The sequence below is a fragment of the Neomonachus schauinslandi genome, chromosome 10, assembly GCF_002201575.2.
Source record: "Neomonachus schauinslandi chromosome 10, ASM220157v2, whole genome shotgun sequence".
In the NCBI taxonomy this organism is placed as follows: Eukaryota; Metazoa; Chordata; class Mammalia; order Carnivora; family Phocidae; genus Neomonachus; species Neomonachus schauinslandi.
Window position 1 is genome coordinate 90,011,138 of NC_058412.1, and position 14,690 is coordinate 90,025,827.

At 42.8% G+C, this 14,690-nt stretch overlaps 1 protein-coding gene across 3 annotated transcripts in view; it reads left to right on the forward strand.

Moving 5' to 3' along the window:
* Positions 1-14,690, forward strand: part of NAPB (NSF attachment protein beta) — a 39,382-nt gene that overhangs the window by 13,502 nt on the left and 11,190 nt on the right. The window contains exons 2-5 of one of the 3 annotated variants that reach the window (XM_044918734.1): positions 2,941-3,024; positions 5,675-5,808; positions 7,604-7,650; positions 7,803-7,880. In XM_044918734.1, coding sequence (XP_044774669.1) covers positions 2,941-3,024; positions 5,675-5,808; positions 7,604-7,650; positions 7,803-7,880 — 343 coding nt within the window. The remainder of the gene's footprint in view (positions 1-2,940; positions 3,025-5,674; positions 5,809-7,603; positions 7,651-7,802; positions 7,881-14,690) is intronic. The other 2 variants (XM_021700688.1, XM_021700689.1) reach the window with 2 other exon arrangements.

The window sequence follows — 14,690 nt, forward strand, 5'->3', positions numbered from 1 at the left end:
TCAGGTTCAGCTCCACTACTGACCTTGGCTAGATGACCTTGGGTGAGCCATTGATCTCCAGATAGAGCTTTCTTTCTTTTCTTTTCTTTTCTTTTTTTTTTTAGATTTTATTCATTTATTTGAGAGAGAGCACAAGCAGAGGGAGAGGGAGAAGCAGGCTCCGCACTGAGCAGGGAGCCTGACGCAGGGCTCAATCCCAAGATCCCCGGATCATGACCTGAGCCAGGCATCCCCAGATACAGTTTTCTCTTCTGTCAGATGGAGTTAGCATCTTTCATTGTGGTTGTAATAATGATGAAAATGACATAACATGTGGAAACATCCAGCATAAAACCTAGCATAATGTAGATATTCTATTATTCCTAGCTGAATCTGTCTCCAAAAATAATAGGGTAAAGTACATTTTAATTAAGCTAGTTTTATTTGGAAACCTTTAATAAGAATGATTGAACTATAATTACAGTGCAGGATTCCTGGTACACTTTAGAAAAATAAGAAAGTGGTAAGCCTTTGTTAGCTCCAAGGAGTTATGGCTAAGATCAGAAACTTAGGGATTTTCCACTGGGGTAATTAGCTAATTGTTTTGTTGTTGTTTTAATATATGAAGGTGTGATTGAAAGAAAGCTTTGCTAATTTTGACACTGCATTTTTGGGGTGACTTGTCGCCATCCTGTCATTCGCTGTGTGACATAGCCCCCAAAGGCTTTTTTCTTTTTGGGGGGGGGGGGGGCGGGAGTGATACAGCTTTAGATATAATTCACATACCGTATAATTCATCCATTTAAAGTGTCCAATTCAGTAGTTTTTAGCATAGTCACAAAGCTGTGCATCCATCATAACAATCAATTTTAGAACATTCTCATCGCCACAAAAAGAAACTCTACTCTCCTTGCCTCTCCCCATTTTTCTCCAGAACTCTAGGCAACCACTAATCTGTATTCTGTCTCTATAGATTTGCTTACTCTGAAGTGAAATCTTACAGTATGCTCATGGCTTCTTTCATTTAACATAATGTTTTCAAGGCTTATCCATATTAGAGCATCTATCAGTACTTCATTTCTTTTTATTGTCTAATATCCCATTGTATGCGTATACCACATTTTTTTATCAGTTGATGGACATTTAGGTTGTTCCCACTTTCTGGCAGTTATGAATGATGCTAGGGTTGAACGTTTATATACAAATTTTTGTGTGGACATAGTCTTTTCATTTCTCTTGGGTGTGTACCAAGGAGTGGAGTTGCTGGGTCATATAGTAACTCTATGTTTAACCTTTTGAGCAACTAACTAAATGTGGCTGCAGCATTTTACATTTGTACCAGCAGTATAGGAGGGTTCCAGTTTCTATACATCCTCCCTAACATTTGTTACTGTCTTTCGATTCTAGCCATCCTTATTGGTGTGAAATGAGATCTCATTTGTGGTTTTGATTTGCATTTCCCTGATGGCTAGTGATGTTGAATATCTTTTCATGTGCTTATTGGCTGTTTGTATATCTTCTTCGAGGAAATGTCTAATCAGATCCTTTGTCTATTTTTTAAATTATTGGTCATTTTATTATTGAATTGTAAGAGTTCATTACATATTTCAGATATAAGTCCCTTAGCAGACATGTCCCTTATTTGTACAAATATGCCCAAAAGTTTTTATGCCTTCAGTACATGAATCTAATTATAGTAATCATCCTGACTGAGTACCTACCTCTGGGTCAAGCCCTGCAGTGGCCACTATATATGGATTATTTTCTTTGATCTTTATAATGACCAACAAGTATAGATCCTATTATCCGCTGTTTACACATGCAAAAACTGAGGCCCAGAGAAGTTAAAGAACTAGCCTGGGGTAAGACAGTAGTTACTGCCTAAGGTGCAAGTCACACGTGAGCCTCAGTGTACCGCACTGGGACACGTATTGACACAGGGCTGTCCATTCCCCTCTGCCGGAGCTCGGAGCCTCTTTGAGTTTGGCATATGCCTGTGTGCTCACTCTTGTTCATATTGTGCCTACTCTTGAAGAGTGAGCCTTGACCTCCCCTTTCTCTTAGTCCTTATGTCCTTAAACCACTCTGAATTCCTCATGTGCACTGCACCCGGTACTTTGTCTTCATTTTCTGGTTATTTATAGCGTAGATAGACGAGGTAGAGAAACATCATTTATTGAGGGGTCTTAGTTTAGCTTTTAGGAAGAACCAGGTCAAATTGGAAAACTCTGGTGCTAGTTACAGAGGATTATTTTTGCCTTTGTGTAAGAAGAAATGTCTGACAGCTAAAGCTGTCCCTCAGTGGAATCAGCTGTCTAGTGGAGAACTTTCCAGAACAGCATGTATTCAAGCAGCAGTAGAGTTTCCTTCTCTCAGGATGTCATAAATGCATTTCCACACGGGGTGATGGGCTGGACTCTGAGGCCCCTTCCACGTTGGAGAAGAGCTTGTCTCCTGCCAGAGGTGATAATATAGCAGTCAAAAAACATGGCATTTCTTTTATGGTCTGGCTTTAGGTTTTTGTTTTTTTGTTTTTAAAGTCTAAATAAACATAGTGCCAAACTCTTAAAAATTAACAGGGTAAAAATGTCTTTAACCTTCAAAATTTAATCTCATTTGAATAATGTACTTCTTATTTCTCCGATTGACCTAAAACTGCAATTTCCATGCATGGAAATTGGTTAAGGGCATGGCTCTGAGATCAGCCAGATCTGTATTTGAGTCTCAGTTCTGTGGCATTCTTGCTATGTGACCTTGGGCTAGTTACTTTACTTTTGTATGCCTCAGTTTCCTCATTTGGAAAATAGGGATAATAAGAGTGTATGCTTTGAGTGAGCAGCTGTTAATACTTGTCTGGCACATAGTAAGTGCTCATGAAATGCTTATTATTTGAGGGAGGGACAATTAGAGATGTGGATGGTTGCTGTAGTAAAACTTAACCTCCTTTTAAATTTTTCTCAGAGGAAACACAAAAATAGAAGAGGCTTGTGAAATGTATACCAGAGCTGCAAATATGTTCAAGATGGCTAAAAATTGGAGTGGTATGTATAAAGTTTTTGTTTGTTTGCTTTTCAGGCAAATAACTTTAAAATCATCTTGAAGGAAGAAGTAACTGTCTGCATTTCCTCCTGTTGGCTGAGACAGGTGTGCGTGCTGGAGTAACTGGTGTGGCCACTGTGGTCTGGGAGAAAAGAACCTTGATCTAAGTGAACAAAGCCTATTTTTCTTTACCTAAACATTGGGTGAGAATTTCTTGCTGTGGGAACAGCTCTGTGATAGCTGATTGAGTTTCCATTGAGAAATGGAACACCCAGTGAGGGTGTTATTTCTATAAACCTCAACATTTTTATTGTCACTTACTAACACTTTCTATCCAGTGAAATTACACGTAACAAAATCAATTCCAAAACAGTGGAATTATTTTACTGGTCTGAGAAAGGATGACTGTTTCTAACACTGATTTGAGAAACAAATTCATCCCCTACCACGTAAAAAGGGGCTTGTTATGTCTCTGTGATAGGGTCTTTCTGTCGTAAAAATAGAGACTGCCTTCAGCTGGAGCAGGGACTGAGTCTCTAGCCCTGGCTTGCACCTGCTGTGTGATCTAAAGTAGGGCCTTTGCCCTCTACAAATCATTTCCCCATCTGCTTTTTCCCCCAGTTTTATTGAGATATAATGGACTATAACACTGTATAAGCTTAGGGTGTATGCTGTGTTGATTTACCCATTAAGGCTGAAACTTTAAAAGCATTTCTGTGAAGAAATTGCTGTAGAAATACATGAATCTGAAAGTTCCTTTCTGACTAAAATTCATTTATAGGTTTAGTTTTAAGTTAAAAGGATGTGTTATGTTTTCAAAATGTACTTATACCTGAATTATAACATAATGAAAACAATAGAGGAGAAAAGACATTGTCTCAGCATTTTTTATCTTTTGTATTTTATAAAGGTATGGTCTAAGGATAGATTCGCGTGTACTAATGAGATTGGCCAATGCATGCATAACAGGAGCCAGTCTGTTGGAAGCACTTTACTTGGGAGGTCCAAGCTATTACTGTCCTCTCCTTAGGCAGAGCCCATCAGAGCTGCCATTCAGTTAGCTGCTGTCACAGGTACCCATGTGCCTGCCTACTCCCCTGGCGGCAGGCTTGGCCCCTCCTCTGGGACTGCCAGCCCTATGAGTCACCAGTTTAAGGGGTAAAGCCTGGTGGGCAGGTGTTCTCCAGTCCCAGCTCCAACTGGGGGCCACTTCCTCTCTGATTGCTCAGTGCCTGTGCCGCACTGATGGCTGAGTATTTTCAACACTGCCTGGGCACTCTTTTTGTCTGGCACAGAGCCAGAGTTGAGCCTGGGCAGTCTGGATCAGGAGTCTGTACTGCTTCTTCTCCCTTAGTGGAAGTCCAGAAGCCTGAGTAGGAATTGTGTGGTTACCTCTGGAAGAGGGGTCAGAATAAGGGATGATAGCCAAAGCTTTGTGGAATTGAATGCTTTATTTCTTAATACCAGCAGTGGGTTTTTTGGTGTCTGTCGTGATTTTCTGTACTTTTCTGAATGTTTTTGAAATGACTAAAAACATTTTTTTTAAGTACCAAAAATTCTTATGATATTCTTCATCATGTTTTTCCTAGTGGAGGGATCTCTTTCCCATCCATTCCTGTTAGTGCTGACTTCCCTATTCCAGACCTTACTGAGCTGTGACTCCACAGGCCTCGTGCTTCCCAGTCTGTGGTGGTTCTCTCTGAGCCAAGAACTTCAGGACAGTGGGTGGGCTCATCCTTGTCCAGGTTCCTCGTGCTGGCATTTAAGCCTCCCAGAACTGGGCCCATGGCACCTTCAGCCTTCACTTCCCCTGCCCACTGTGTTCATCCCTCCTGCAGGCAGCATGGACTTGTCACTGGCCTCTGTTCCCTGCCTTCTCTTACCTTCAAGCGTTTGTTCCTTGTTCGTGTGACTCCTATGCTAGGGATTCCTTCCCTCATTCTTTTCTTCCGCTCCAGAATCTGCAGTCCCTGATCAAAACCTTTTCTGAAAAAATTAAGTGCATAAAACTTTCACATTGTGCCTTGTTCCAACAGAAACCTGGACAGCACCCTGTAACCAAACCCATCCGTCATCCCACAGGGAATGTGCAAGTTTTCACACTAAGTGGGAGATAAAGACATGTTAAACCTCATATGAAGTTCAGTCCGATTTTGTTATAACTTAAGAAACTTTGAGTTTTGAAATTGTGGGCCTTGATTTTCACTCTTTGAGATACTTACTATGTCCAAGAAGCTTCCATTAACGCTTTCTTCAACAATGACAGCCAAGTCCAATGGACACTGTGAGATAGAAAGATGAGTAAATAAGTACCCTTGACCTCAGTGTTTTACCTTTCTTTAAACACTTGTGGCCTGAAGCCCTGGTCAGTGTTTAATATATGCTGGGGGACAGAGTTGAACGTGACTGGCTCTGGTACTAAATGGAGGCCTGTTGCCCAGGTGCCCCTTGGGAGGTTTCCTGGGGCTGAGACTTTTGTCACCGTTGAACTTGGTTCTGGTTTCTTTACACATACCTGAAGTGCACTTGACCACATTTACATGTGCTTCTGACTGGAATGCTTCTTTTCAGTGACAAGGAACTTTTCTAGGGGTAGGTCCAGCACTTAGAGCACGGACCACCCTGGGGACACCTGCTCCTCTGTGATTAATTGTAGTGACTTGTCTTCTTCAGCTGCAGGAAATGCATTTTGTCAGGCAGCCAAGCTCCATATGCAGCTTCAGAGCAAGCATGATTCTGCCACCAGCTTTGTGGATGCTGGCAATGCTTACAAGAAGGCAGACCCTCAAGGTAAGATGTGCCTCCATCTCTGCTCAGCTAGAACTGTAGGGTCGATGTCAGGGACCTTTCTCACAGGGTATGCTGCTGGACCTTGGAGTCCTGGTAAAAATAAATTTTTGCACTTTGGGAAAATAGATATTTTAGTAATTTTAGGGATTTTTCTGTAATCATTTTGAGCTTTTATGAGGAGAAATTATGTTCAATTTGTCCTAGATGTTTAGTTGACAGCACTGTTTTCTTAAATGCCATTTAATTTTATGAATATATTATTACTCATTAAAGAAAAGGAATGGTCCGTCACTCCTAAATACCTGGTGCATTTTAAGATCCAGTTAATGGGAGATTATAATATCTGATAGTTAAAAACAACTTATTCACACAGTATTCATCTGACTTTTTAAAGAGTGTTTTTCAAAGTACTGGTTTTGAAGAAAGAATGAACTTGGGTATTTAAAGTGGCAAAATTTTGCAAATTTTTTTTTTTAGTTAAGAGTATACATTTGGTGATTAAAAGTACTAACTTATTCCTGTAGCACACGCGCTGGAGGCTGTGGAGTCTCCCATTTTTCTCTTTTAGCAGTGTATTTTAACACAAAAATCCCAACTTTTATTATGAATATATATCATTGAGAATGAAAATGCTTCGAGGGCTTTTGTATAAAGATTGTCACACTCTATATCCGAACGTGAAAAACTGGACGCGGCCTAAATGAACAGCAAGGATAGAATGGTAAAATTACAGTGCATCAGTATTCTAGAATATGATGCAGGCATTAAAGTCCCTGGATTCAGAGCTTCTTCAATGACTGGTCATTGTCGACATGGTAACCAGAGAACCACATGAGAATTGAGATCTCAAATTTATAAAGAAATATGTGCACATAGAAATGCATCCAGAAAACACTGGAAGGAAAAGTGCATCAAAATACTAGCAGTGGGTTTGAGTGGCATTCTGGGTAGCTTATTTTTTTGTATTTTTAAAGCTGTAACAAACCACATTTCTTAATGTAGCTTGGGAGAAAGTTGCTTTTAATTTTGTTAATCTGTGTACCTTTCTAATTCTTCAGTCAGGCCTTTTCTCTTTGCTACCTCCTTTAAAGCAAAAGCAATAAATTTGGAGCTGTTGCCCATATGTCAACATTATAAGGACCACCATTTTGTGACAGGAAATTTGTTGGTTCAGTGTTTCAGAAAATTAATAGAATTTATTAGCGGTATCACTTACTAGATTTTTTTTTCTTCCTTTTGGCATATACTGGTACACCAAAAGTTAGCATCTTTTAACATTGTATGAAATGTTGACTTTGCTTAAGAGTTGTTTGAACAGGTATTTCAAAGTGCTTTTGATTTTGGCTGCATGAAGAATCAAATCTATTGAAATGATCTTCCTTATGAAGGAGTGTCTTCCAGAATTCATATATATACATGATATCAGTGAAGAATGCATTTACATTTATGTTTTAGCAGCTAGAGCTGATCAGTGTCGATGACAGCCCTCATGGTTTGTCTGTTTTTTAATGCAGTCTTGGCCCTGGATGGGGTCTTCACTGTCAGGTTGAGAGTACTGAGCCAGTCCCACGCCAGCTCCAGTTCTCTAAATTGCACTACCCCTGCTGGGGACCAAGCATACCGAGGTGTCTGGCCTTGTGTGATTTCTGCTTGCTTTTTACTAACTCGGCTGCCCACCGTCCACCCCAAATGCAACCTCTTTAACGTTTTAGTAACAGCCAGGAAGATAGGCTCCCCGGAACCCTCTTTGACTGAATGGATTTTTCATTGTTTTTCTTAAATGCCTTCGCTTCAGAGGCTATCAACTGCTTAAATGCAGCCATCGACATTTACACAGACATGGTAAGACACTGCCTTGCTTGAGCGGCTGTGGGGTGGAATCCTGGAGATGGCTTACAGTTGTACTTTTGCTGTTATTTTTTGTTTCCCAAAGGGATTGGCATTCAAAAAGGTAAAAGCAAAACGTGACTCTGTTTTTTTGTTTTTCCCCCCAGGGAAGGTTTACGATCGCAGCCAAGCACCACATCACCATTGCGGAGATCTATGAGACCGAACTGGTAGACATCGAGAAGGTAAGCCAGGGCACAGTTCCTTCACAAGCTGGGTATGAGGCAAGTAGATGACATGACTCGGGGAGCCCTCTCCCTTCCAGTAGAGTTGAGTGGTGCAGAGCCATTGAGATGACTTCACGTGGAGGGTGGGGGGCCTGACAGGTTGAGGACTGGATGGGCCTCTCCTAGGGTGAGCACCTGGCACCTGAGAGCTGGGTGAAGTTTACCAGGCCTGCCTGTTATCTCTGCTCTGGGTGATTCATGTCAGAATGACTTAGCAGGAGTCTTCCTCTTGGTCGCCAAGGCCTCTGTGGCCCCGTGAAGGGAGCTTCAGGACTGCAGGCACATGCACACCTTTATATTCAGGCCCTGACCTGGAGGAGGAAGAGAGCTGAATGCCAGCTTGGCCACACCTGTTTCATGCAGGTCTGGTTTTCTGAGCTGTGGTTTATAGAAGCAAAAGAAGAGAGGCAGGAGAAAATCCTCACTGAGCACCACTGTTTCCCAGGCTCTGTTCTTGCTGGCATGCTGTGAATTTAACTGCTTTCAGCTTTACAACACAGAGGCCCCTTTATGGGTGTGGAAGTTAGGGCTTGGAAGGACTGCACTGCGTGGGACCACTCAGGTTGGAACCAGCAGAGCTGAGGCAAAGCTGGCCCCAGTGCAGAGCTTCCTCCTGTTTCACACTGTCTTCTCAGTCAGGAGATTGCCGGCAGGGCTCAGGGCACCTTGGCAAGAGGAAGACATTTGTCAGACTCTGGAGGCTGCCTCAGCTCTGGAGACAGATGTTTGTGTAACACTGTCCCGAGTACCGTGGAAGACAGGAGTGTGAGTGAGAAGGAGAAATGGTAGTGGAGGCCATTGGTTGTTCCTGCCAGGCTGATGAGCACCAGGCATGCTCTTAGGAGTATAGTTGTGTCCTATCTGAATGGTCAGAGCACTCCCTGAGCCCACTTTGGCATCAGACAGGCGTCCCTCTTCCTCTCTTTTGTCTCATGCCTTCTTTCAGCCTCTGTCACAGGCGCCTAATGGTGCCTCCTCTTCTCCCCACCCTCTCGTGTGGGGCAGCCTGGGCTTGACTTCTTGTCTTCTCTCACTCCACATTGCTCCCTTGGTACTCTCTCTGCACTTAGCATCATGGCTTTACAGATCATCTGTATGCCAGTGGCTCGCAAGTCTATCTGCAGCCCACACCTCTCTCCACACCTCAGATTCCTCTACCCTCCTGTCTGCTGACCATCACCTCCAACCCAGTGTGTCTGAGTCAGAATTCTGATACCCCGCCATGATGTTCACTTCCAAACCACAGGAGTCCCTGCCTCCTCTCTTTCTCTACATCCAGCCTGTGGGTGATTTCTTTGGTGCTGTCCTCCATGCTCCCAGGTCTGGGCACCTCTCACTACCTTGTTATCAGCTTTCCCTGGATCTCTGCAAGGAGCCTCCAAATTGGCCTCCCTGCTTCTATTCCTGCTGGAGTTCTGAGCCCTGGGCACAGGGTCCCCATCACTCCTTCCTTTTGGATTCACTCTCTTCTTTTCTGCTTCTGTGCATTTTCTTAAGGGAAAGGGGGCTTTATACTGAGAAATAGCATGCTGACCAAAATCCCAGGGGACCCTCAAGAGGGTAGGTGTAATATGTCAGCCAAGTTAGCAAGATGGATACTATTGCCAACATAAGAATTTCCTCCTGATACAAAATGATAAATGCGTGTGTATTACACTGGTTTTTGATACTGTCAGTGGTAGTGACCCCCCACCCCCGTGTAACATAGCAGCCAGAGCAATCCTTGTCAAAAGTAGATCAGATTGTGTTTCTACTGCTGACAACCTGTGTTGCCTCCTCTTCACTCAGAGGAATAGCCAGAGCCTTGCAGTTGGTCTCCGAGGCCCCTCTGATCTGCCTCTTCAGCCCTGTGCCTCTCTGAACTCTCCTTTGGCACTTCCTCACCCTCCTGCCTCATGCTACCCCGTGCTGTGGCCACCATGACCTCCTTGCTGATCTTCACTCATGCTGGATGAGCTCCTGTATCAGGACTTCGCACTGCTGTTTGCTCTGTGGGGTTTTTCCACAGATGCCTGCATGACTAACTCCCCCTTGTCCTTCAAATTTTTGCTCATTTGTTACCTTTTCCATGAGACTTATCATGACCACCTAGTTAAAATTGGAACCCCAGCCTGTCACGAATACATACCCAGACACCTCCCCCACCTCAGCTTTTTCTTTTTATGCAGCACACTTGTCACCTTACATCATGTGCTACAAATACTTGCTCATCATCATCTTTCCCTACACTAAAGTGGGTGCCCTGATCAGCACAGAGCTTTGCCTCTGGTTTGCTGATGTATCCCCAGAGCCCAGAACTCTGGGTAGTAGCTTCTAAGAAATACGCAAACGACGCACCCATCTCTGCCATAGCAGTGTACTTACCAAAGCACATAGAATCTTGGTTTGGGGAGGTATCTCTTACTGCTAAAGTTGGATTGGCATTGCTAACCTTTGCCCTCTGATTTCATGCTGACCACCACCTTGTGGCTATGCAGCACGAAATTCACTGACTTGTTACATAGAATTCATGATTTGGCCATTTTTGTCATAATAGGCCATGGTTTTCTAAGGATACTTTGCTTGTGACTAAATCAGAGCCACTGAGTGCATTGTGTGTGCCCCTTCTCGTTGAAGAAGCTATCTGTAGACTCTGGAGAGGATGAGGAGACCCAAACCTGAACCCTTCTTTGCTCCCTGGTGCAGAATTGATGATGGAACAGAAAGGAGATGGGTCTGGTGTGGCTGGGATATTTATTTGGTCAGGGTGTCTTGGAGTGGCACAATATCTTTATTGAGGTTGAATCATCCTGGGGGGACAGCACTCATGCAGCGTGTCTTTCTAGCAGAGTTTGCGGCATCAGCTCCTTGCCTGGCGTGGTCAGGAAAGCACTCTGAGGCAGGAGCCCACAGGACTGTGCCGCCGCTGCTGCCAGGGCATGTTCTGGGGCAACCACTTCACACGTGGCTCTCCATAAATTCAGAGGGGGTAAAATGATCTATAGCATACTCTCGTTTTTCTTCTTCTAAAAAAAAGTATGGTTTGTCATGGCAGCTTCTGAAGCCTGTTAACTCATGGTTTTCCTGCCATTCTATGAGTTGGCCAGCAGGTGGCATCTCCCTTCACTGATGTGATGTGCCCTTTTAAAAGCAATTTAAGAGTATTACTCAGCGCACACAGGGTTACCTTGTAGTGTTCCCTGATGTTTGGACTCCTGTGTTTACTATTTTTTAAAGATTTTATTTATTTATTTGACAGAGAGAGAGAGAGAGCAAGCAAGCATAAGCAGGGGAAACAGCAGGCAGAGGGAGAGGGAGAAGTAGGCTCCCCGCTGAGCAGAGAGCCCGAGATCATGACCCAAACCCAAGGCAGATGCTTAAGCGACTGAGCCACCCAGGTGCCCCAAGGGCTTCTGTGTTTAGAAACATCATTGCCTTCGCTTTCCTGGTGGGACTCACCAGATGTAGTCCGTGGTACCTGAAGTTTAAGTTTGAAAAATCAGTTATATTATCAGTATATATATGTATCATTATATATATGATGTAAGGTACCTTACATTTCACTTATTACGAATGAATTTTTTTCCCTGTTAATACAAGCTGCTATATGTTCTCTGATTCATTCACAGATTTTAGCTAGTGAACAAAGTGTGTGAAGTTTCAAAGACTGACATTATTTCTTTGATTTTATGAAATAAACCAATAATAAATGGGTCCTTTTTAAATGGGCTTTTATTTTTTTTTTAAGATTTATTCACTTTAAAGAGAGTGTGCATGCGCACGGGAAGGGGGCAAGGTATAGGGAGAGGGACAGAATCTTTAAGCAGACTCCCCACTGGGCGTGGAGCCTGACTTGGGGCTCAGTCCTATCCCGTGACTCATGAGATCATGACCTGAGCCAAAATCACAAGCCAGACGCTTAAACGAGCCAGACGCTTAAACAGCTGAGCCACCCAGGCGCCCATAGGAACACCTTTTAAATGACCCAGAGGGGGACGCCTGGGTGGCTCAGTCGGTTAAGCGGCTGCCTTCGGCCCAGGTCATGATCCCAGGGTCCTGGGATCGAGTCCCACATCGGGCTCCTTGCTCAGCAGGGAACCTGCTTCTCCCTCTCTCTCCCTCTGCTTGTGCTCTGTCAAATAAATAAAATCTTTAAAAAAAAAAAAAAAAATGACCCAGAGGAACTGTGATCCATTTCTGTTTCAGCCCCTCGAGAACATGATTTACTACTGTTTGTTACCATGTAGGTGTATCTGTGGCAAGTTCATGTTAGGTCCTATCTGGGGGTATATGTTTTAAAAGAATTGATCCCATCTGAATGCTGTTTAAGTTCACCTACGAAGTGGACTCTTCTTGAGACTTGGAAATTGCATTTGCTTTGAAACACTGATGAGGACTGCAGTTCTAGAGGGTCTTGTCTCTCATTTCAGGATTCATGTATTTTCCAGCATGGTGACATTTACCAGATTCCCCAGGAAGGAATATTATTGCAATTCCTTTGGTGGGCTACTTAAATAACAGGATAACAAGCTGGTTTTTGTAACAGATAATATCTACTTTTGATATTTATCATGATCTTTGAAATTGTAAGAAACAGATTTCTAATGTGGAAGGGTCTACTTGTGCCTGGTAAATTTCACTACATGTTAAAATTCTAAACAGGTATGAACATCCAAAGATGACCTGTGACAACCTCTTTTCTCCGAAACTTCTCTGTTAAGCCACTAGATAAGCTTTCCTTTCAACTATAGCCTCCGTCAAAACTTGGGACTATCATAAAATTTGATTATTGGTTTAATTAGCATTAAACCAACAGTTACAACATTTCGATGAATCAATATCATTATTAAGAACTAGGTTAAACCAAATTATCCACAGTTGTCCACATTTGGCCATTTATTTTTACCCCCAAAACCGCAGTTACATACAGTTCAACCCAACACTGTTCATTGAGTTCTGGTATTGTTGAGAACTAGCAAGATAAGTAGTGACACTCCCCACCCCACCCCCAGGAGGTTATGTAATCTGATACTCTTTATTGAAGATTTGGTCATCTTTCTCATACTTTACCCCATTTGTTACAATGGAAAAGAGTGCTAAATACTTGAGAGCATGGGGACAGTTCAAAAAATATTAGTCAGGAATTCACTGATATCATTAATTAGGAATTCACTGAAAAACTTCTTTTGTGGGCATTCCAGATTAAGATATTGGCAGTAGTTTAATAGGGGTCCATCATTTGAAATGCAGCTTGCCTTCATTCACTTAGCATTTATTTATTGAGCACCTACCATATGATAGACATTATGCTAGGCTCAGGAACATAATGTTGAGCAAAACTCTCATGAAACCTGTCCTCGCATTTTAGTGGGAGAACACATACATTGATCAGATTATCCCATAGGTGTGTGTATGTGACAGCTCTGACAAATGCTCCAAAGGAATCTATCCCAGATGTTTTCTGTATGTGTTTATGTATTTGTAAAAAGAGGTCCACAGTGTACCTGTTCTTTCATGGCTGTTTGTTAATTTAATATTTCATGAAGAAATTTCCATACTGATACTCTGTCATTATCTTTTTCTTTTTTTTTTTTTTTTTTAAGGAGGCTCCACAGCCAGCGTGGAGCCCAACACGGGGCTTGAACTCACAACCCTGAGATCAAGACCTGAGCTGATATCAAGAGTTCGACCCTTAGGGCACCTGGGTGGCTCAGTCGTTAAGCATCTGCCTTCGGCTCAGGTCATGATCCCAGGGTCCTGGGATCGAGCCCCACATCGGGCTCCCAGCTCAGCGGAAAGCCTGTTTCTCCCTCTCCCACTCCCCCTGTTTGTGTTCCCTCTCTCGCTGTGTCTCTCTCTGTCAAATAAATAAATAAATAAATAAATAAGATCTTAAAAAAAAGTTGGACCCTTAACCGACTGAGCCACCCAGGCGCCCTGTCATCATTCTTAATCTTAGCACAGTAGTCTATTATATTTAACCACTTACCTTGTTTCCAGTTTTGCCCCTGTTATAAATAATACTCAAAAAATTTGTTTGGGGAACATATTAGTTAGGATAGGCTGATCAAAAAGATGCAAAACATAATTATTTAAACCTAGAAATGTCAGGGCTGGGTTCCTGGGATTGAGCCTCTCTGCTCAGCGGGGAGCCTGCTTCTCCCTCTGCCTGCCCCTCTGTCTGCTGCTCTTCCTGCTTGTGCTCTATCAAATAAATAAAATCTTAAAAAAAAAAATACACCCAGAAATGTCAGTTTTTCACACACTGTCAGTGGTGCTCTGCAGTCCAGACTTGACTAATGTTGGTTGTGGCCCCTTCAGCCTGAGGCCTCAGAGGTAAACAAATTTTGTAAACCAAGTCATTGTTGGTCTTGGTCATTGCACTAGTACGTGCAGAAAGTGGGGGCTGAGGCTTTATGGCCAGGTCTGTCCGTTTCCAGTCAGCTCTCAGGAACCATAGCCAAAGCTTTAACATAGTTCCCTAGCCTGTTTTGTTTGTTGTTTTGTCTTTGTGCCTCTCTCTTAAGTCATTAGGTGGGACTTCCTTGAAGCTATGGGCTTAGTGGGAAGGGAGCACTTGTAGTCTGATGTTTGCATAATGCCAGCTTCCTCTTTATGACTTAACTGGGAAAACCCTGAAATTTAAGGCAGAGGTCTATAGACCCACCACCTGTTTATGTACACCCAGAAGTTAAGAATAGGTTTTACATTTTTTAATCACTGCTGGGGAAAAAAGCAGTTCATGACACATAAAAATTAAGTGAAGTTGAAATTTCATTGTCCATAAAT